The sequence below is a fragment of the Emydura macquarii genome, unplaced genomic scaffold, assembly GCF_026122565.2.
Source record: "Emydura macquarii macquarii isolate MOO-44397 ecotype Brisbane River unplaced genomic scaffold, CSIRO-AGI_Emac_v2 contig_2362, whole genome shotgun sequence".
NCBI lineage: Eukaryota > Metazoa > Chordata > Testudines > Chelidae > Emydura > Emydura macquarii.
In genome coordinates this window covers 3293818-3317585 of record NW_027132499.1, presented here as the reverse complement: position 1 = coordinate 3317585, position 23768 = coordinate 3293818, and the positions used below count along the sequence as shown (strand labels likewise).

At 40.4% G+C, this 23768-nt stretch overlaps 2 protein-coding genes across 3 annotated transcripts in view; one reads left to right on the top strand and one right to left on the bottom strand.

The window, feature by feature from the left end:
• Positions 1–8283, bottom strand: part of STS (steroid sulfatase) — a 158484-nt gene extending 150201 nt beyond the window's left edge. The window contains exons 1-2 of the mRNA XM_067561000.1: positions 8268–8283; positions 3841–3938 (exon numbers count right to left, since the gene is read on the bottom strand). The gene's annotated coding sequence lies outside the window, so the exon portion shown is untranslated. The remainder of the gene's footprint in view (positions 1–3840; positions 3939–8267) is intronic.
• The window catches only part of PUDP (pseudouridine 5'-phosphatase), a 126305-nt gene continuing 110743 nt past the window's right edge, over positions 8207–23768 (top strand). For both annotated transcript variants that reach the window (XM_067561002.1, XM_067561001.1), the window contains exon 1: positions 8207–8298. In XM_067561002.1, coding sequence (XP_067417103.1) covers positions 8214–8298 — 85 coding nt within the window. In that variant the 5' untranslated portion in view covers positions 8207–8213. The remainder of the gene's footprint in view (positions 8299–23768) is intronic.

The window sequence follows — 23768 nt, the reverse complement described above, 5'->3', positions numbered from 1 at the left end:
CAGTCATAATGGGGCATTATGGGACACCTCCCGGAGGCCATTAACGTCAAATTACGTTACGCTCTGTCTACACTGATGCAAAATTGATCCATGAAATTCGATTTACGCGCTACACCACTTGTGGAGGTGGTTTTATTACATCTACTTTTGCCGTGCTTTAAGTCGATGAACTACTGTGCCAGTGTAGACGCAGGTTTTAGGAGATAGATGTCAGTGACGTTACATTGACCTCCGTCACCAGTGTAGACCAAGCCTTAGTCACGTTGCATCCTTTTTTTTTTTTTTGGTAGTAGCATATATATGTGATGTTATATATAAAGATTGAACTGGCAATCTGACTGGCCTAAAAACACGCCATTCTCTGGGAAAAGGAGAGCAGGCCCCTGATGTTTCCTGATTTCTAAAATTCCTAATATCCTATGAGCAAGTTTTTGGGAAGTTCACAATGGACACTCTGATACCTAAACACTTTTCTCTCTTCAACCCACACAAGTGACTCTGTGGGGGCTTCTGCTACCCCAGGATAGTAGTGGCCTCTATGGATCCTGCATGGGGAAGTGAGGGTCAGGATCCGCAGACAACAGGTGAAATATAGTGACACATTGCACCCCTATATACACCCTTATGGTGTGATTGTGTATCACCCATGATCACTCTTATAAGGTAATTGTGTATTGTTTAATGCAAAGTATGTCATGTAAGATGTTTTTGGAATGCTCATGACATACTGATCATTATTGTTATAGTAATATGTTTTTTACAATGTCATATATATGGTGATGAGGCTTCGATATGTAATGTTCCCAAACGTGTTTCATAGCTTGAAGCAAATTTAGGCAAAACCCTCCAAGAGCAGAGAGGCAGTTCGCACATCATAAAGGCATGCACAAAACAAACCAGCTCTTCCAGGAACAATGGTCTAGCCTAAGCATTGATAAGGGAAGGGGATACTCACTGACTCAGGTATGGAGGAAGTCATAAAAGGACAGTTTGTCACCTGATCCCAAAAAGTGGGGTGTGGCCCCGGAAGGGGAGGGAGGGGGGAGCGAAGGAACATGTTAAAAAGGAGATACATTTTGCAGTCTCTCTCTCTCTCTTCCACCTCTATCTACAAACACCACCAAGCAACTGAAATGCCGACCCAGGTGAGAGCCTGTCTGGAGGCAGACCAGCAGTCTGCCGTAAAATCATCTAAGACTGTAAGGTTGCTGAAAATGTTAAGCTTAGTTTAGAATGAAATTTGCCTTTTATTTACTTTTGTTCAAATCTGATCTGCTTTGCTCTGACTTATAATAACTTAAAATCTTTCTGTACTTAATAAATTTGTTTGTTTTATCTAAAGCAGTGCACGTGGTTTAAGGTATGTTAAGACTCCATTTGAAGTGACAAAGCTGGTGCCTACCAATTTCTTTGATAAATTGATGAACCAATGAGCTTGCAGCGTGCAGTGGGCAGCACTGAACATTGTAAGACGGCAGTTTCTAGGGTTGCATCTGGGACTTGTAGTGTTGGCTGGGTTCATACAAATGCATAATCCCAAGAGTGGCTGGCCAGAAGCACTCACTCACTTAAGTTGAGAGTAGCTTTCTTGCTGTAGGCTGTGTGTGGGCTGACCCAGAAATGGGGGTTCGCACAGCAGGGCAAGATAAGACAGGCTCCAAGAGTGAGGTGACACAGCAATACACAGTCCAGATTACAGAGGGGAACGTCACAAATGTCCAAAGTACTTTGGGCCAGATCCAAAAATATACAGACTTCAGTGGCAGGTAGAAGCCTAACCGCCTTGGTGGATCTGGGCTTTCCTGACTACTCAAGACCCTCTGTACTCTGCACCCCTTACTGTACTATCATGACCTCCTGAGAATCAGTCAGGCCTGAACAGATCAGGAGGCACTGGGGTGCTTTAAGATTTGTCACAGAATACATAATGGTGTGATGTGATGTAAATGTTTTATTGGCATGAGACTAGGATGACTGAATTACCCATAGCTGATGAAAATTATGATTATGTCTTAGACATGGTTGTGAGCTGCTATGGATGATGAAGTGGAAATATAGGAATCCTTAGATCTTAAGCGTCACAGTGAGATATCATTCACTTAAGAAAAACCTAGACCGAATATCTGACAATCAAATAACAGCAGGAACTACTAGGCTACCAAAGTCAGACACACATATATTTTCTTGTGTGAGACCACTGGGGCTAAGACTTTGCCTTCCAGTTACTTAGCATTAAAGTAAAGGTAGCTTTTTTGGGTTATGTGTTTTTCCTGTGTGAGTTTCCTGTTTTACAAATATTGTTATTTGTGAAAGTAAATTAAACTTTTAATTGTATGTTCCTCTGCATTGAATATTGCATGTTATTTGGGAAACTAACTGAATTTACTGTGCCTTTGATACATGTTAATTATGTATCTGATTCATCAAGGTACGTATAACAGAGATTCATATTCTTATGGTGAAAGACTTTTGCTGCGACACTCAATATTCATATAAGCAGTGCATAATTTGTAATGAAAGAGATGCTGAGGCTCAAGCAATTTTTGTACTTTCATAAATCATGTGGCAAACCCAGAGGGCTGGGACTATAAACTGCCAAGCCTAGAGGTGCTAGAGCTCAGCCCTGGCACAAATTAAGCACTCAATATAAGAATCTATGGGACTAGAACCGAGAGCTGCAGAACTGGGGATAGCTGATGTTCCCACTTCATCACCAAAGACCATGCAGAGGACCACTGTGGAGATTAGGCACCACACGGTTTCCCTCCCAAATAATCCAGAATGATAGCTTTCTGCAGCCCTTGGATTGTCCCATGCTCACAGACTTTTGGCCTGTTGTGATGCCAGATCTCACTTTGCTTTCTGATCTCCAGTCTCTAACCCCAGCCTGATGCTGACCCTGACTGACTCTTGCCTTCTGATTCCAGCTTGTTAACTAACTCTGATCTCTGGTCTACAAGCTTCACTGAGTCGGACCCTGACTCTTGCTTATTGATCCTGGCTCTAGCGATTACTCCAATCCCTGCTCTGAATACTGCCTCGTAGCCATCCTTGACTTGTGGACACCAGCCCGATTGTGACCGCTAGGCAAGACTGCCTATGACTCAGTCCCTTACCATTGAAATGTGTTTCTTTTATTTAGGGCTTAGAAGGCTCAATTATAGTAACTGTCTTGAATCTCAGTTTGTTCATTTAATTTAATTATAAAATCACTCCATGAAATTTATTATTAATAATGGGTTTACCAGCTTTTATGTAAGTCATTGTGAGGGCTTTTAAATTACTGTTGGGTTTTTTTTGGTCTTTAGATTCCTTTTAAAATTCAAAGCAAAATAGATTAAAACCAGTTTATCCTCTTTGCCAAAGCTGCCTGCAGGACAACAAAAACAGAAGTAATTTCAGAGTGGTTCATAGAGTACATCATGTTTCTATCACTTTTGTAAAGACTGCTATTACTGAAACTATTTTTTCTGGATAGTTCCTGGTCTTAAAATAGGATTTCATAAAGGTGTTATACATTCTCATCAATGCATTTCAGAATTTGATAACTTGGGAAACAATATATAAATCTTACCTTTGTAATAGAATCAGGGCATGATTCGAATGACTTTAGGGCCAGGTGCACAATTCTGAAAAAGGGCTTAAGCATATGCAGACAAAGCAAAGCAGAAAACAAAGACAAAGCATGCAGAAACGTTCTTTAACATGTTCTTAAGTTTCATTGACTTAAGTTACGTACAGGCTTACATTCCTTCCGGAATCAGGGCTCAGGCCCTGAGTTATGGAATGAGCGAGGCAACATAACACGCACAAAAAAAAAATTGGACTTGAACTGCATACCTAAAGCTGGCTATTGCACCTCTGACTGGGCATTCAGTTGTATTCACATGCTCCTGAACATTTTCAGCTGATGCTGCTACAGTTGAAATTCACTCTGCCTGTATAAAGTGTGAGAAAGTTGTTCTTTTTTGAGGGGGTGAGGTACTTTTAAAAACATCCTTTTCCAGTATTGTCCACAGGGTGTTAATTTATGTTCATTAAAAACCCACACAATATCTGACCATCCAGATATGACCATACCAAGGAAGGCCCTGATCCTGTAAAGACTTATGCACATGCTTAGCTACCTGCACTATGAATCAGTGGGGCTATTTACGGTATGTAGTTAAGCATGTGCTTAATTGTTGCAGGTTCAGGGCCTTGCAGCATGATTGTATCCCTCTAACCCATGTCCATAGTGCTCACCAAACAGATTATAGGTAAACAGGCATGGCTCATTATTAGCCTTCTGGGTATCATTGTATCTCCACCACACTGAACGTTCCTACAACTCACAACTGCACAAGTGATTTAAATGGGTTATGTGTGACGAAGTGGGATTTTTTCAGAATATTGTGTGTGAATATTGTGTGTGTCTCAGTTTCCCTTATGTGCTGCATGATTAACGAAGTGTGTGGGAGGGAAGGTGTTTTCCTTGCAGACATATCCAGAGATCCAGATGGGGTCTGGGCCCAGACAATAGCCCAGCAATTTGTTACCTAGAAACTGATGACCCTAACCCTCTGTGGGAAGCCAGCTGGTTTGACTAGCTGAAGAACAAAGTGACTCAGGAGACCAGGTGACCCTGTTTGCCCTGGAAGAGGAACAAAAGATGGAGAAGGGACTAGGATGCTGACAACCTGTGGGTTGTGGGCTGCTGGTGACATGCTTCTGGACTGGAGGGAAAAAAAGAGAGGACTCTTGAGAGCGCTCTGAGCCCACCGGGGCTCTGGATATACCCTGATGAAATATGCAGTAACTTTTCCATTCTCTGTGCTAACCAAATACTTTCTATGCTCTATATCTTCTGTGTTTACAATACTACCTGAGAGTCACTTCAGACTAAAGAGGTTGGGGGATATGTTGGTCCCTTTGGATGAAAACCTTCCCCAGGTGTCCAATTCAAGTGGACTCATTGAGGGAGCTCATGGGGCTCAGAAGTGCGGTCCCAGGAAGTAGTGAAACCCCAGTGAGAAAGTGTGACCCTAAGGGGGTTAACACTCTAAAGGGGTCCACCCAGGGACTGTTAGAAAGCCGTCTGAGAGCACTACCCATGGTTCCGTGACAACATGGAAAAGGTTAAAATTAAAAATAAAATAATTAAAATAAGAAAGACAGTTACACCATTTCCCCCTACCTCCCATTTTTTTCTTCCCCGTTTTCAAGGAAACACTACTCTTGTGATATTTGAGTCAAATTATGTAATGGCATCCAATAAAACTGGAATTAACTATTTTAGTTGTTTGTGGGGATAATATGCTATGACCTTATGGTGTCTGCTTGGACTTTCTCCCCCCTTCATTTGTCCTTTAAGTAGATGTAATTATACTGAGTAAACCTAAAGGGGGCTTGTCTGTCTTGTCTTGTCTTGTCTGTTGAAATGTGACCATGAAGAATTAGCTGACATAATGCTGATCAAGATTGACCCAGCCAATGTGGAGCAGGACAAATTGCGGTCATCATCATGTCAGCTAACTTGATCACAATCATGTTCAAACCCAATACAATTTTGTAATGCAGACCAGCCAGCTGTAGGAAGACTAGTCTCTCTTAGCATACAAGGATTTGTTTATTTATTTGGAGATTGGGTTCTCTCTGGGATTCACCCATTTTTAACACATTCAAAAGCATTGCATGAGACTAACCAATTTTCTAGTAGACAGTGTGGTTACATTTTCAAAATGCTACACAGAATATATATATATTTTTTGTACAGGAAACACTCTTTTTTTGCATATGAAAATCATTGTCTCATGTTACATGGCTCATTGTGATGTAATTTCTTTCAGTCAGCGAGTACTGACCTCACATTATCAACTAATGTAGTTTACAAAGCTGCATTAATTGGATTATATTATTAAAAATATGTTAAATCATATGTACAACTGCCCTTCTGATCACTGACTATCTTTACTTAAACATGTATTTGTCAGACACCTTGATAAACAAATCCTTGCTAGAAACCCCTGATAAACTGCCTACACTCTTACTTGCAGCAACTTTTAAAGTAATTAATACGCTGCTATTCTAAGCATTGTATCAATTGTAAAAATTTGCCACATGACAGATTTGCATTTTTGCTTTTGTCCATGCTTTGTGGGTTTTTAGTGTTTTTGTTTGTTTGTTTTGTTTTTTTAAAGATCACAATCCAGTTTCCAGTTGTGTCACTTTTCCTAATAATTGTATCATTTGGTATCTGAGACAAAGGTTATATCTACCCTACAAAATTAAGTCGACCTAACTTACGTTGGCATACAGCCACTGAAGTAATTACGTCACTTGTGTGTATCTACACTTTGCTCCTTGTATCAACAGTGCGCGTCCTCAGCAGGAGCACTTGTATTGACTGTACTGTCAACGTGGGGCACTGTGGGATAGTTCCTGAAAGCTGACAGCAGCCAACAAATGCAAAAATGCAGTGTCTACACTGACACTGCATCAACTTAACTACATCGATCTGGACTCTACACCGTTCGTGTAGGTGAGTTATTATGTGGACGTAGCTGGGCAGTTACGTCAGCGGAAGCAAAATTTAAGTGTAGATACTTCTGTCGTTAGGTTGATGTAAACTGCCTTGCATCAACCTAACTCTGTAGTGCAGACCAGACCAAAGTTAAAACAGCCTCTCTGGTGACAACACAATTATTTCTTGCAGAGAGGAAATTGTTGTAAGCATTCTTAATACTCATTCAGTAAGGTCATCCGAATAAGCACTCAGATCCTGATCTGGCAAAGACTTACATGTTTTTAATTTCACATGCTGTGTATAGTGATGTGGAAGCCAACATGTTTTAAAAGCGCACAATTTCTTCTAGACTAGACAAGGCTTAAGCAGTACAGTCAATTCCAACCACTCAAAAATCATGAATCAAGTTTAAAAAAAAAAAAAAAATCAGTGTCACATGTACCAGTATCAAAACTGCCAAGTAATGATGATTTTGATGCTTCCTATATGCTGAGTAAACTGCCAAGTGCTCCCCAGAAAAGAAATGTCCCAAAGGGGTAGCAACAACCTTGTCCTATCAAAATTACCCAATCAAAAGAAATTCTAGAGTCTATGTGTGGAGTCTCCCCTGATCATGAGAAGATTCTGGTCTCTTTCTGCCACCCCTTGGGACTTCTGACAACCCCTAATCAGCACTTCCTGCAGTAAACGAACCAGCATATAACAAACTACCACGTAAGCAAATTAGTTTACACAATGTCTTTGATTCCATTTTATGTTTTATCAAGCAGGGTGACCAGAAATCATGTGAATAATTGGAACAAGGAGGTGTTGGGGGCGAGGGGGGGGGGGGAGTTAATAGTTGCCTATATAAGATAAAGTCCCTAACATCAGGACGCTCCGGATAACATCAGGATGTCTGGTCACCTTAGTTTTCCTCAAGAATAGCTCTAGGTAGGTCTGAACCAGTCTGGACCATTTACAGCTCCGATCCTGCCGCACTTAAGGCACGTTTTTTTACTTTTGCAAAACTCATTACAGTTCTGCAGGCGTGTATGCAAGACCGGGGCTAAGACGTCAACAGTGCCCCACGATAAACCAGTAAACAGCGACAACTGAGTTTACAAAACCCTTTCACAGCTAATAATCTAACGTTTTTAGCAACAGCGGCAGAGACAGAGCCGGTGCTAGCCCCCTGGGGACCCTAAAACGAATATTTTGCCCCCCTCCCCCATGACACATACTAATAAAAAAGACGGGTCCCCTTAGCCTGCTTAGTTTTGGAATCGGGCCAGGTCTCCCTCCACATACTGGGGGCTGTGCCTGGCTAGCACAGGACCCACACAGCTGAGCTGCCCCGGCGCTGTACTGGGCCGGCGGCTCAGGGGCTACACACCGGCTACCAGCGGAGTTTGCCCGGGCGCCCTCGCGGCGGCTCTCTCCCTTAGCCCAGCCCTTGGGGGGCAGCAATGCAGCCCGCCCCCTGCGCAGCGTTGACTCCTCCAGGGAGCGCCGAGGGCTGAGCGCGAGCAGCCCGGAGCCCGCCCCGCTCCAGCGCACACGGCCCACGCCGGCACCAGCTCCCGCTTCGTGCATTGCGGGGGCGGCGCTGCTGCTGCTGCTGCTGCGGGCCGGGCTGCCTCCTCCCCTTCGCCGGCGACGGAGAGCGCTTGCGCCGCCCGGCCGCGGCTCCCTCCCTCCCAGTCCCACATGCGCCCGCTGCCGCGCTATGGCCGCCCCCTCCTCCTCCTGCAACCCGGCTCCGCGGCCTGCCGCCACCCACCTGATCTTTGACATGGACGGTCTCCTGCTGGGTGCGTAGCCCGCGCCTCCGCTGCTCCCAGCCCGCTTTTTGCTCTCACGGCCGGCTGCCCTGTGCGGGGCCGGCGCCCGGTTCAGCCCCTTCCTCCTGCTGCCGCGCCGGGAGGGGGGCGGGTGCAGCCGCCGCCGCCGCCGCTTCTGACTGACTAGCCCCTGGCGCAAGTGCCGGTGGCCAAGGGTGGAGGAGCAGTGGCCTCCCCTGTTCTCCTCGGGGGGCACGTTCCAGCCGGGCCCCAGGGCTGCTGCTGCAGCTCAGACCATTGCTTCACACTCCTGGGCCCTCCTCACAACCATTGCGGGATGCCGTGTCAGACCCGCCTGTGGGGAATGAAAAGGGTTTGCAGTCCTGAGCCTGAGAGAGGCCTGGCCTCCTCGGGGCACGTCTACACCTACAGCATAATAAAACCATCCCCGCATCCGCAAACAGGAGTCCTTCTCCCGCCCACCCAGTGCTGTGCACACCAGCACTTATGTCCGTGTAACTTAGGGTGCTGGGAGGCAGGTATTCACACCCCTGAGCTACATAAGTTATGCCTATATAGGCTGTAGTGTAAACATACCCTTGGTGTACCAGGTACCGGCTCCAGTTCAAACATCTGATTTGTGGTGAAAGCAGTGGCATGCCTCATGGCTCCAGTGCAGTAAGGGCTAGGGCAACTGTTTGGAGAGAGACATTTTTGGGTGTGTTTGTGAGCATAGCATACGTTGCATAGCAGAAAAGTTGGTGTATAGGCTTAATCTCATGTCAGCAGGGTTTGTTGTTTCCTGTAATAATTAGATAAAATACACTTCTACAGTGCTTCCTTGAACAACTACAGCTGAACAACTAGTGCTGTAACACTGGGCCTTGACGTTTTCACTCCTTCTTGGAACTACTCATGTATTTCAGCACATACATAAATGCCTGCAGGATCAGAGCCTTATTTTGCACCACTGTTGTAGATTAATAGATGGGTATGGTTTTTGGTTTTGATAAGCATTGACATGTGTCATAGTGCAGGAAACCAAACTTTTCATTTGGAAGAATTCTGGGAAAGTGTGGTTAGGTGTGTATGCTTTCCCCAGGAGGGAGAGAGGAAGAGATCGAGAGGTCCTTTCAGTTTAGCTCACTGTATACATTAATTTTTCTACTTCCCATCTGAAAAAATCCACTTTTAACCTTCCACATTCACTGAGTCTCCATTTAATTTAAATGGACATCAGTTTAAAAATCTTGTGCAAACAAATTTATATACCTGTGTTGCCGATAGTACCTTTGATTATATAAGAAAAGAAAGAATATTTAGAGACTTGTTAACCTGTTATTATTTAGCACTTGGTTCACTTTTTGCCTTTCTCTTACCATGGACAGTGCTATCAGTGAAGTCAGTATCACTTGTTTATAGTCAGTTTCACTGTCAGCTTTGTCAGCTTCTAAGTGCTGCATTGTTGGTTGGGGTGCCATACTTCAGGGGAATATTAATTTGTCTAAACCAGCTGTTTTCATTGCTTTTTTTAAAATGGAAATATTTCTATTGGTCTTAAGTTTTAGAAAAAAATATTTTTCTTTTTATTTGTTAATATTTTTAATTTAAACAGACAGTGTCTTTTTTCAAACTTCTAGCGGACAAGATGCTCCTGAGTGAATAGAGTCTAGTTTACCAACATGTGTCTTTAGGTCCTGACCTTGTAAATACTTATGCAAATGAATAACTTTATACTCATGAGCAGTCTCATTGATTTTTAACTATACTTCTCTTGTATAAGTGTTTTCAAGACTGGTGCTTTAACTTAGTGTCCAAAGGCATTTTTGTGAAAGAGAGTACTCTCGTTAAAAATAATACTTCTATAATACTTGATTTCCTGTCTTTATTAGTACCACAAAATGAAATTAATTAGTCTTCTAGGACTTGTTTAATCCCCCAAATCCATGGGGTTCATACAATGAAGAAGCATTGACATTGCTGTAGAATGCGAGCTGTACATCATGCTGGGAAATTAATTATAAGGGATCCCGAGTTCTTGGACCTGAGCTTGCCAAGCTTGGTATTAAACCTGCTCTTAACTATTATTAAATTAATCTTTTCCCGTGCAGTTATAGATGAATAGCCCAGTTTTTTGTATCACTCTCCGGATTTTTTTTTAAAAATGTCAGACTTCAACTGTAGCATCTTGTGTGCAGATGCTCTGACCTAGTGAGGTGCTTGGACCAGCTGGATTAAGACTAACATTTTTTCCCTTCCTCCAAATTATGATGTAGTTTTCATTTTAAAATAGTACTTTTCAGTAATTCTTACACTAAAATCCTAATATGATTCCTTCTTAAAAATGAAGGAAATGTACACCAAAAAAATTGCATTAAAAGAACAGTAAAATGGTAATGGGAAAACTAGAATATTCATTGTTAAGATTAAAATGTACCTGAATGTCTTCCAAGGCACAATGGGCACCTTAATGACTCTATTTATGCACACCATTATAAATTAGGTATCAGAGGGCAGATGGCTTGCTTCAACCTTTAATTGTCTTGTGTTCTGTCACAACTTTAATATTATCTTTGGTGAGTATGTATGGTAAACAGAAAGCTGTAAAGTTTAAAAAGCAAGCAAACGGGTAGCAGGTGGCTTCCGGGATTTGATCCAGTATAGTGGTTCTGCCTTTCAAGTAGTTAAGAACATCTCGAGTAATTTAATTCTTTTTTTGGGAGAGAAATGAGTTGTCAGAGACTTAGGATATTCTCTTCTAGTTATGTACATAGCTCTATTAATACTCTAAGCGAGGATGAGAAACACAGTTATATTGGTGTAAACATGGAGTAAGTGAGTTCAGAGTCTGATCTTTAATTTTGGTTTGAAACTTTTGATATGAAGTTAATTTTAATAGTTTAAAGGAAGAAAATATCTTTCACCTAAATACTGCATACAAAAGCTGAAGAAATAAATTATAAGCATCCTTTTAAATGTCAAGTAAATCAGCATGGAACATTTTAAAAGACCAGGTCAAGCTTTCAAAAGCAGATGCCTTAAATTAGACCTCTGTATCATTTCTTAGGCACCTAAAGAAGTAGCTAGATTTTTCAAAAGTGGTGAGCACTCAGCCACTCCCATTACTTGAATTGGAACTACTGAGTTCTCATCATTTTTGAAAAATCTAGGCACCTATTTTTTATGCATAAACTACTAGCAGAATTTTAAGCAACTGATTTTGAAAGGCTTCATCTAAGATTTCCCAGATTTAGTGAGGAAATTTTAACAGTTGAGTTGTAATTTCTGGAAAATTGAAAATTGAACTTGCTTTGCAACTGATCAAGGAGCAACAACAGTTGTGAAATGTATCAAGGCCTGCTCTCAGGCCTTTAGTGCCTGTCTTTCCTGCAAGTTCCTTTAATGCAATTGAATTTGGACTAAGTTGTTCTATATTTCCATCTTGAGGTGTCATCTGAACTGGTCTGGGGACAGAAATATCTCTGTTCCCTATAACCATCTATGGAAATCCATCCCCATTTGTCTGATTCCCTTGTTGCTCTAGTCATATCACTGTGCAAAGCATTTTTTACCCTTCAACACAATGCATTTTTAATAATTTTGTTTCCCTTTCTTCAGCAGTTCTTTCCTTTTAGATTATCTTCTCTTTGCCCTTGGGCTACTGGATAAAATCTTAGCATGTGTCATCTCCCCTCCCCACTCTACCTTTTTAACATGATTTATCATGTGCACAGCACCTGCAGAATCTGCCTAATTAAATGAATACAATAAATAGCATTTTTTATGGGAAACTACCAGTTCATTACTTATAGTGGAACGATCAGTCACTGCTCTAATATGCAGTAGTAACGTTTGTTTAAAGTCTCTTTTTTATTTTACATATGCAGCAAGATTTAGTAAAGTAGTCTAAAAGTGGTGCAGACTTCACTGTGTAGTACAACCCCCAGGGAGCCGGAATAACTGAATTTTAATTTTCGAGGTACTGCTGAATATATTGTGTTGGGTTTTTTTTGTTGTTGTTTTTTAAAAAGCATTTTTATAGTGCAGAACACCACATTCTTTCCTAAAGCAAAGGAGAAGATTTGATTCTTAATAATGAATGCTCGGCTGGTATATGGTTGGTTATTTTTAGGACCCTTCTGTCTTTGCCTACAGAGACCTACTTTTTACAGTTTCTGGAATCTAATGTAATTATGTCTCTAACCACATACATATTTGTTCATCACTTACTGTGTGGGTTAGCTGGCTAAAATAAAATCCAAAGAACAGAAGCTGGAGCTTTCAAACACCTATACATAATTGATCCATTTATGATTTTTAGGGCAGGGTGTCTCTTTTGTTTGATCCTTCCATTTCTGCACCTGAGACTGACATTGATGATATGGAAGGATGGAAAAAATCTATTGAATTAGCATAAAATATACAACAGCTAGCATAACATGTCCTGAAGGATGGATATATGTATATCTATATATGTATATATGATATATCTTCTGAACTTACTACATATGTTGTCTTTCAAGTCAATGACAAACGTATTAGTCTTATAATAGTAGATAATAGCTTTTTCAATGTCAAGTGTTCATTATCATCCAGGAGCTCCAAACCATAAAGACTCAACTGGGATTTTTCACAATGGAGTGCATAGTTTATGTTGGAGGAGAGGACAGACTGTGTGTGTAGATTTTTTTTTTTTTGCTCCACATTAGTCTTCTAAACATCTGCTGTGGTTGAATGTTTATCCTCAGTAGCTAAAATGCAATAGTCGTAATTTTGTATGTTAATGAAATGATGCTTTTTGGCCTTTTAATGTGCAGACAAAGAGAATGATCTGGAAAATAGCCAACATCTGGACGCATTTGTCTGATGACCAAAGAACAGTTGGAAAATCCTTCCAGGAGACATCATTAGAACCCTTTTAATTACTTGTCCAGCATTACCCAAAACATGTTTAGAGTGGGGTGCGATGAGCAGAGTCTCTAGGAATACAGCAATCAAGAATACCATTTTGTTTCATTATGTACATATTGAAAGGATTATGGCTGCACATAGGAGAGCCACATTTAGAAGGACTGCATCTGCAGTTATGGGGTTGATTTCCTCTCAAACTGGCTTTATGCCAATGTAACTACATAAAAATTACTCCTGATTTACACTGGTGTAAGTAAGAAGAGAATTGGGCCCATGATTCTTTTTCTTCTACATCAGGTTCCTGCACTTGCAAACCAAGGGCCCAATCCTACAAATGTTGCTTATGTGAGTAAAGCTGCTTACGTGTGTAAGTGTTTACAGGCTCAAGTCCAGTGCTCATTTCTGTTCATAAAGTAATTTGTCAAGCTGGCAAATTGAACTGATTGTTCTGCAGTTTCCTGTTAGGCATTGAGGTGGAAGTTTATTTTTCCACGTATAAAAATTTTGTTAGGAGTCTTGAAATAAATTAATGTGATTATGTGCTTATATACCAATGTAACCTTCTTTCTTCTTTTTTTTTTTAAATTATTCTTCTAACTGCATACAGTGTGATTTCTTTTCCAAGGCCATGTCTACACTAGGGGAATTCTTTACTGATTTAGGAATATTGGTATGCTATACTGATAAAGCATTACTAGTGTGGACGCAACTATACCTGCAAAGCTATGCTTTATACTGGAATGTAAAACCATCCTGATGAATAAAACGAATTGTATGTGTAAAAGCACAGATTTGTTGGTATAGCTGCATCTACAATAGGTACTTTGGCTGGCACAGCTACATTAGTCAGGAATCACACCTCTTCACACCCCTGACCAACATAGTTATACCGGCATAAATCTGTAGTATAGACATAATCACAGATAGACCTGTGATTAGAGTTGTCAGATAGTGACTAATTCAGAAGATGATCTACCTGGGTGCTCATAATCAGAGTTTCTAAATTGTTACCTCACTACAGGGACGGGGATTACATGGGTGTATTTTTAAATACTTTTGAGATGAGTTCTGAATTGAATCTTGCGGCCCTGAGAATGTGGTATGGTATCCATCTTCCTTACCAAATCTGTAGCACGTCCTCTCGAATTCCAGATCATCCTGTCACTGACACTCTTGATACATCTGGTTGGTCTGGCATTGTCTCATGCCAATGCTGCTACTTTGCTTCTACTCAAGAAGTCAAATGGCTTCCAAGTGCAGCATTTCTTTCTCAAATTTCAGTTTAGCATCCTCCACTCCGGCTTCTGCAGAACTGGTGAACTGGTTTGGGTGAGATCCAGCTGCTGTGTTGGTCACAGCATATGTTCCTATTGTCCTTTTCTCTGCTTCTCCTTGTCCTCTGGGGCAACTGCCTGTTCTACAAGTGAAATAGAACCCTTCACTGGTACTGGTATGAGGCCTGGTATCCCATTTCTTAGTGAGAATCCCCTCACGTGTTGTGCCTCGTGCCCTTACCTGTGTTTGGGTTGAAATCTGGTGATTCGCCTACTCTTAAACTGGATGTTGGGTTAAACTATCCTGTGAATCAACTGCATTTACCCAGCAGGTCTGACTGAGTTTGTCACCTGTGGTTCCTCCCTTGGGAGCTGCTGATCATTGGTGAATACAGTGGCCCATAACAGCCTTCTTAAACTAAAGTAAACTATTCTTTACTTAACAACAAGAGTAAAGCATAACACGAGAGAAAAGATTTTAAAACAGCAAAACGTCTGCTTATCTACTCTACATAGAATCATAGAAGATTAGGGTTTGGAAGGGACCTCAGGAGGTCATCTAGTCTAACTGTCTGCTCAAAGCAGGACCAATCCCAACTAAATCATCCCAGCCAGGGCTTTGTCAAGCCGCACCTTAAAAAAACCCATTCCAGTGCTTCCCCGCCCTCCTAGTGAAAAAGTTTTTCCTAATATCCAACCTAGACCTCCCCCACTGCAACTTGAGACCATTGCTCCTAGTTCTGCCATCTACTACCCTGAAAACAACATAGTTCCATCCTCCCTGGAACCCCCTTTCAGGGAGTTAAAGGCTGATATCAAATCCCTCCTCCTTCTTCTCTTCTGCAGACTAAACAAAGCTAGTTCCCTCAGCCTCTCCTCATAAGTCTTGTGCTCTAGCCCCCTAATCATTGTTGTTGCCCTCCGCTGGACTCTTTCCAATTTGTCCACATCCTTTGTGTAGTGTAGGGCCCAAAACACAGTACTCCAAATTAGGCCTCATCAGTGCCGAATAGAGGGGAATAATCACTTCCCTCAATCTGCTGGCAGTGCTCCTACTAATGCAGCTCAAATGCCATTAGCCTTCTTGGTAAGAAGGGCACGCTGTTGACTCATATCCAGTTTCTTGTCCACTGTAACCCCTAGGTCCTTTTCTGCAGAACTGCTGCCAAGCCAGTCGGTTCCCAGTCTGTAGCTATGCATGGGATTCTTCCATCCTAAGTGGAAGAGTCTGCACTTGTCCTTGTTGAACCTCATCAGATTTCTTTTGGCCCAATCCTCCAATTTGTCTAGCTCAGTTGGTATCCTATCCCTATCCTCCAGCGTATCCACCACTCTCCCCAGCTTAGGGTCATCTGCACACTTGCTGAGGATGCAATTCACCGCATCCTCTAGATCATTAATGAAGATGTTGAACAAAACTGGCCCCAGCACTGACCCCTGGGGCACTCCGCTTGTTACCAGCTGCCAGCTAGACATGGAGCCATTGATCACTACCTGTTGAGCTTGATGATCTAGTCAGTTTTCTATCCATCTTAGAAGTCCATTCATCCAACCCATACTTCTTTAATTTGCTGATCAGAATATTGTGGGAGACCGTATTAAAAAGTTTGCTAAAGTCAAAATATATCACGTCCACTATTTTTTCCACATCCAGAGAGTTGGTCGTCTCATCATAGAAGGCGATCAGGTTGGTCAGACATGATTTGTCCTTGGCGAATCCATGCTGACTGTTCCTGATCACTTTCCTCTCTTCCAAGTGCCTCAAAATGGATTCCTTGAGGACCTGCTCCATGATTTTTCCGGGTACTGAGGTGAGGCTGACCGATCTGTAGTTCCCCAGATCCTCCTCCTTCCTTTTTTGGAAGATGGGCACTATATTTGCCTATCCGTCCTATGTGCCTGTCTAATCCCAGACACCCCAGCCTCTGGAATCTGGGTTCAACTTCACTTTCTTTTTCTGAGTGTTACTTTACATTCAGGTGCAAGAAAACAAAGCTGCTGCGGCTTGCAGCTTCTTCAACCCACTTCTCCAGCGGTCTCGCCACCAATCAGCTGTTGATCGCCCTAGCTGGCCGGCAGCAGGTAAGTTGTTTTGTGGCAGCTCTAGGGCAAGCCACTCGATCGGCTGCTTGGCGGTGGTCCCCAGGGCAGGCCCGCTGATTAGCTTTTTGACGGCGGCCCCCAGGGCTGGCAGCTGCTCCAGCCTTGCTCCAGAAATCATGGAGGTCCTGGAAAGTCATGGAATCAGTGACCTCATTGACCAAATTGCATCCTTAGTGATGAGGTTTGAAAATGTTGGTCTCTGTTTACAACTCCATATGCTCTGTACGTGTATAATTTTCAAATTATTTTGCTTTGGGTGTAAATAATCAGAAGATGCAGTAAATAGAAAGGTCATGGGTAGATTAGAATCTCATGAAGACAGAGAAAATATGTGGAATTTTGTGTTATAATACACCCCATCCTGCTCTAATTTTCTATTTACTTTTAATAAAAATGATGCAATACACTGATTAGCAACATTTGAATTTTGTGTGTACTGGCAAAGGGTAGGCAATTACGAATGCTTACAATTACAGAAACAATCACAGTGAGACAACCACATACACTAGTTATTTATTGCAGAGTGGCATGTGATAAAGCAGTGGTTCTCAACCAGGTGTATATGTACCCCTGAAGGTACACAGAGGTCTTCCAGGAGTACATCAACTTATCTAGATATTTGCCCAGTTTTACAACAGCCTACGTATAAAGCATTAGTGAAGTCAGTGCAAACTAAAATTTCATACAACTTTTTTATAGTGCTCTATATGCTATGTACTGAAATGTAAGTACAATATTTATATTCCAATTGATTTTTTTTATAATTATATGGAAAGTAACAAATTTTTTCAGTAAGAGTGTGCTATGACACCTGTATTTTTATGTCTGATATTGTAAGCAAGTAGTTTTTAAATGAGGTAAAACTTGGGACATGCAAGACAAATCAGACTTCTGAAAGTGGTACAGTAGTCTGGTAAGATTGAAAACCACTGTGCTATAGTTTTTCCAGTATAATTCTCTGTGTGGAAATTCTTATTCTGGAATAATGGAACTTCTGTTTCTAATTCCCTTGGTTGCTTTTTCCAGTCTCAGTCTGGGTGCTTATTTGTTAGCAATGGATTTTTTGATCCAAATTAAATTGCTATTTGTGTTGGCCTTGCAGTTAAATCCTTACAGAATTTTAATATTCTATTGTGATTGAAGCTTGTGATTGAAGCTTGTGATAATGTTATTGCAGTTATTGCAGTGGCACTGTCTATTACTGTAGAATGTTGCATATTTTTACAAGGGATTTTAGTATTGCTTATTATTGCAAGATTTATTGTATTTACTTACTAGGTTTTTTTATGGTAATTTTGATACACAGGCTGAATTCACTGAAATACAACTCCTGATACAGTAGAACCACAGAGTTACGAACACCAGAGTTAGGAACTGACCAGTCAACCACATACCTCATTTGGATCCAGAAGTACACATTCAGGCAGCCGCAGAGAAAAGAAAAAAAAAAAGCAAATACAGTACAGTACTGTGTTAAACATAAACTCCTAAAAAAATAGAGGGAAAGCAGCATTTTTCTTCTGCATAGTAGTGTTTCAAAGCTGTATTAAGTTAATATTTAATTGTAAACTTTTGAAAGAACAGCCATAACGTTTTGTTCAGAGTTACGAACATTTCAAAGTTATGAACAACCTTCATTCCCAAGGTGTTCATAACTGATATTCTGCTGTAGTTTTTTCCTGAGCACCAATAGCTTCAGAAACCATCTTCATTCATTTACGGTCTCTCTCCCATTGTCTGTTTCAATCTGATGTGTGGAACTACTGCTGATTTACACTGCTGATGGGACCAAAATTAGGCCTAGTATCTTTGGTCTTTTGTGCAGGAGGGTCTTTGTTCCTCCACACAGTGTGGCTTATGTGTTTGTGACTCAAAAAAGGACTTTTTTTTTCCTGTGGAGGTGTTTTTCCAATCATCCTTTGTTTTTCCTGATCAACTACTTAAACTTTACCTATGCAGGATTTTTCCTTATTATGTAAGTATTTACTAATGTTTAGTTTGTTCTACTTCTAAGTAGTCCAAGCCACAAGGTTTCCACCAGTTTCTTTGCAAAATTTAACCACAGGCTAATTGATAAGAGTCAGCAAGGTTTTCTGATATTCAGCCTAAACCTTTCTTTTTCTTAATTCCATTCAGTGACTTGTAGCCATGCCCTCTTCTAGTGTAATAAATAAATCCATTCCCTCCTTGTTTATTGACTTCTGTCATGTGCTGCTTTTCCCATACCCAATTACTATATTTACTTCTTCTTTAGCCAAGCTATAAATATTTAACTCACTTACTCTTTCTATGTAAGTGTTTCTTGTTCCCTGTCTTTGTTGATCTTCCATGAATTTTCTCCAATTTGTCAATATCTTGCTAGTAATGAAATGTTCAAGATGAAAAAAAACAAAACAATTCCTGATGTAATCACATTCATGTGGACAGAGAATTATTATTGCCCTCTCCCACTGTGCCTCTGTGTATGCAGCCCAAAATTGTCCTGGTCTGCTTTGCTGCCATATCTCATTGCAAATTTCTGTCTGATTTGCTGTCTGCTACTTAAGTTCCTTCATGTATTATTACTCTGCCTCACAAGTGTTTGCATCTGTCTGTGTATTTTATTAACTGGGCACTAGAAAACTTGCTCCCCTCCAAACTTGATACTTTCCCATATATTGTAACTCATTGTTTACAGTCGTTCAGTCAGTCTTGAGTGCATATGCCCATGTTTACATCTAAGCAGATTTGGATTCGTGTTTAGTGAAATTTCATGTAACACTGTGTGAAATATTATATTAAAATCCAAAGACATCTACCACTTTGGCCATTCTTTTTTAATTATAGGCAACCAAGTTTGTCTGGCAAGGTTGTCTCTATCTATACCTCTGCTGCAGCAGTCAATTGGCTTCCAGTATCAGAGCAGAAAGGAGAAGATTAACATCTTCTGCATCATCATGGTCTTCATTTCTTTTGCCAGATCTCTAAAGAAACTCTTGACCTTATTGTTTGTTTGTTTTTGTTTTTAACTTGGATTAAAATCAGTAGGAATTATTCAACATTCTTTAGGATATTTCATACCTTTTATTGCTATAGTTTATCCTGGCACCTCAGAGGGTGACATAGCACCCTGTTTTGTTTATGCCACAGATCTTAGTGTAATTTCATCATTATGGAGTAATCAGTCTGGAACATGGAATCTTTATTTCAGGTGGTTCCCATTCAATAACTGAACAATGGTTAACAGTCATACTGCTGACCCTCCCTGGGCTTCTTTTTTATTTCTTTCTACTTCTGATTTATTGAAGGCAGCGTACTTGTTGTGGATATCAAGATTAAGTGGCTCTGCACACATTCCTTTCTATTCTTCTACAGCTTCTAGTCTTCAGTTAGACTTTCAGTGTCTGATATTTATAGAGTACGCCTCACCATAGTACCTTGGTACTAAGCATAATACTAAGACTTGCAAAAAGTTGCATCTGAGTGAAACCTGCTCTTGGGAAAGCTTGGTTCAGCTGCTAAATACAATTTATTTGTTTTCCTCCTCACCTTGTCTGTTCCAGTTTTACTAGTGTGGGAAATCTCTGTGGAAAGGTCATATGGTAGGAAGTCTATCTAAGCCCTCCATTGAGAGAGGTCTATCTCTAGCTCCTGAAAGTTTCTCCGTGGGCACCAGTAACCATCTATCTTCCTTAATTTTCTACCTATCCCCTTCTGTTGTTTAAACTTACTATATTCTTTGGGTTAAGGTTCCCTTGCAGTTGGATGTACCTGTATGATTGAGTTCAGCTTCCTTTATTTGTTTAAATGATTTTCAATTGCTGTCTATGCCGTCCCTCCATATTTTTCCTCAAGAATTGATTTTTTAAATTTTAATACATAGTTAATTTTTATGGTCTTCATTCATAAATGAGGCCATTATGCCTGTTCAGTACTCGACTGCCTTCCTTTGCATCCTTCATTTTGCCATTCTTTATAGCAGCTGTTGGTTTTTACTTCAGGATATCTGATCGCTTTCATTAAAAACCTGTAAATGACAAATCCTTCTGCTACCCTAAATACTTAACTCTGCAGCTGCCTATTCTCTGCTACGCAATACTTTTTGGATGTTCTCTATTTGAAATTAGATTCTCTTCTTTGCTACTTGATGAACAAGAGCACATCATTTAGTACCTAACTCCCATTGATATACAAACTCTTCCCATTTTGCACTGCTTGACTGTTACTCCACTGCTGGCTGATCTTTAAGAGAAGCCTCTTGAAAGGCTTGGGTTGAGTATAGAAGTAATAGTGCTGATTCAGAAGTGTTTCTGACGGAGAGATGACTTCAGTGATAGTGGGAAAAGAATGGAGCCAAAGAGAAAGTCTGTCTAGGGGAAAGATGTCTACCTTGGGATCAGTAGTGTATCAGACAGATTGAAATGAAGGAAATCAGTGTTAAGTATGGAGCATCAGTCTGATTGTATGTAAGATATCTGCTACATGTAAATAGTTTGAGGTATTGGTGAAAGATCTTTTGTTTTGGCAAATAAAATGTTATTTAATTGATTTCAGAATTGTTTTGCTGTGGAATGTGCACATTTGACTTCCTGGGTATGCTTCAAGGCAAGAGATTAGACCCCAGTGAACACAAATAGACAACTTTCTAAGACAGTGGTTTTCAACCTTTTTTCATTTGCAGGTCCCCAAAAAGTTCAGATGGAGTTGCAGACCCCTTTGGAAATCTTAGACATTGTCTATGGACCCTCAAGGGCCTGTGGACTAGAGGTTGAAAACCACTGTTCTATGGTAACGACAACCATTTGTAGACCTCTTAGACATAGTCTGCAGACCCCCCAGAAGTCTGCAGACCACAGGTTGAAAACCACTGGTCTAAGATGATGCATCACTGTTTGCACTACAGGGCCTTTGTTATAAAGAATAGTAATGTTAGAAAAACAGTGGATCTTTTTATGCTGAGAATCTTCATCTACGACATTACATTTTTCCTGTGGCTAACAGAACGTTCTTTGCTTTAGGTCTTGGAGCTCAGGGGAGAAGCAGCAGTAAAGAGCAGATCACAGCATGCTAAATTTCAACTCTTTAAAAATTAAAAACATAATTTTATGGTAAACATATCTCAGGAAAATTAAAATATTTTGATTCACTACAGTATTTTAAAATATCTAATCATGGCTTCATTGCACAACTTCAACTGTTATTATTGCCATAGATCAGATATTTATTATATTTATCCTTTTCCCTTTTTTAATTTAAATTATTTAATTTTCCATGAGTGAAGCCATCTAAGAATGAGGAGCAATGGGAAGTGCAACTATTGTTCTGGCACATTTACTTTTTTTCCCTTCTGTAATTTTTAGTTTTTATGTGATACTTAATGAAATTATACATTTAATTTGTTAAAATGTTTGACTTCTCAATGACCTTATTGTGTATTTTACGGTTTATTATGGCTGCATTTTTTAGAGGTGAAAATTAGAATGGACTTTTCCCCCTTACATCCGCAGCCAGTTGTTCCCAAGGATGAAATTGAGAAAGAGTCATTAGAAATATATATGGAGAAAAAACAAATAAAATCTGAGATGCTTCAGAGGCAGTGAGGTAGCTAATTTTTTTTCTCTTTTAACCATTAGGTACAGTATTACTGGTCTCAGTTGTATTGCTTTTTAGAAGAAGATAAAATAACATCTCCTCAAATTGTTTTCTCCTACTAATAAAAAGAAGTTTTAACTGCACCCACTGCATATGGTCAAAAGTTCAGCTAACTTCCAGTGCAATGTGGGACAGAAGTGAATTTCTTCCAGCTGACCACTACATGAGGAATAAGCTCTTGTCTATATTTTGAGCATGGGAACTGTTACAAGTAATGAGAGGAGAAAAAATAAAAGCTTCTGAGCACATGATAATTTTTTTTAGCAAAGCTTAATGAGGTCCTTTTCCTCCCTACACATTCTCCTTTATGATATGGCATTTGGGTATCTGAATGCATCACATTCTCTCTCCTTCCCTTTCTAATCTGAAAGTCAGAGGGTGTTAAAGCAGTTGTTCACTGTTTTTCTTTTGGGACCTTATGTTTTTAAGTTATATTCTGAATTTTTAGTAAACCTCTGTAGCTCACCTTTAAATACCTGTTCAAAAAACAATACTAATTTTCATACTAAAATTATGAGTTTCAGAATATCTCCTGCCTTATATTATGATAGTATGTGGGATGAATGTGTTGTTTTCATTTTTGCCCTAACTTTAGCCACAGATAAATATCAAGGCAGTTTAAAGGAAAAAATGGCTACCCATTCTACTTCCTTTCCTTCTACCTTTTCTTTCCATAACTAGCCCCCCTTCGCTCTACCCTTTTTACCCCCATTCCATTTTTAATGTTTTTCTTGTGTGGCCTGACTCATAAGTTTCTTTTGAAATTTCTGACTTGGCAAGGGTGTAGTCTGAAGTGAAGACTTGTACTTTTGCTTACCCTCCTCTGTGTCCTACCGAAACTGCTGTCACTAACGTCTCTAATGGCCTTTTCCTGGTCAAAGGTTTTGGCTTGAATTCTATCCTCTTCCTTCTTGACTTCTCTGTGTGCTTTTGGCATTGCCCGTCATACCTTCCTCCTTGAATTATTGTCCTCCCTTGCCTTAATTTTTGGAAAAGACAAGCATTTGGCAAAGAATATTTGAGACAAAAAAGATGTTTTTTCCCTTCCCAAAGAGTTTCTGGGGTGTGGAATACGTAGGTGTGATACAATATCATAAGAGTATCAAGGCAGCGCACATTGAGATCTCCTATGCTGTATACTAGAAATAGAGGAACTGACAGGTGGAGGCCCCAGAACCACTAGTGTTCAATTTAAGTGGCAGGCCATACCGTCCCTTCCCTACAGATATCAGCATACAACTTCAGAGATTTGAGAGCTTGCACTGGGAGCCTAGGCTCAGGAGAATAAATCCAGTGTAAGGCAAATAAGTTTAAAAAAAAAAAAAATACAGGTGTCAGATAGTAATGTATTTAATGGGGGTTCATGTTTGAAAAATGTATTATTCGTTCAGTGACTGTAATCAAGCCTTTGAGTCAATTGCAGTCTATTGATTAAACCTCATTTTGCAGTTTAGTGACTATGATACAGTGTGATGAGTTTGGCTTATCATGACAATCTAGCTGCTGCTCAGGCGCTCTTTAGGACTTGTTCTGACTCCGTTAAAGTCAATGGGAGTTTGATTGTGTCTGTAGACAGATGCT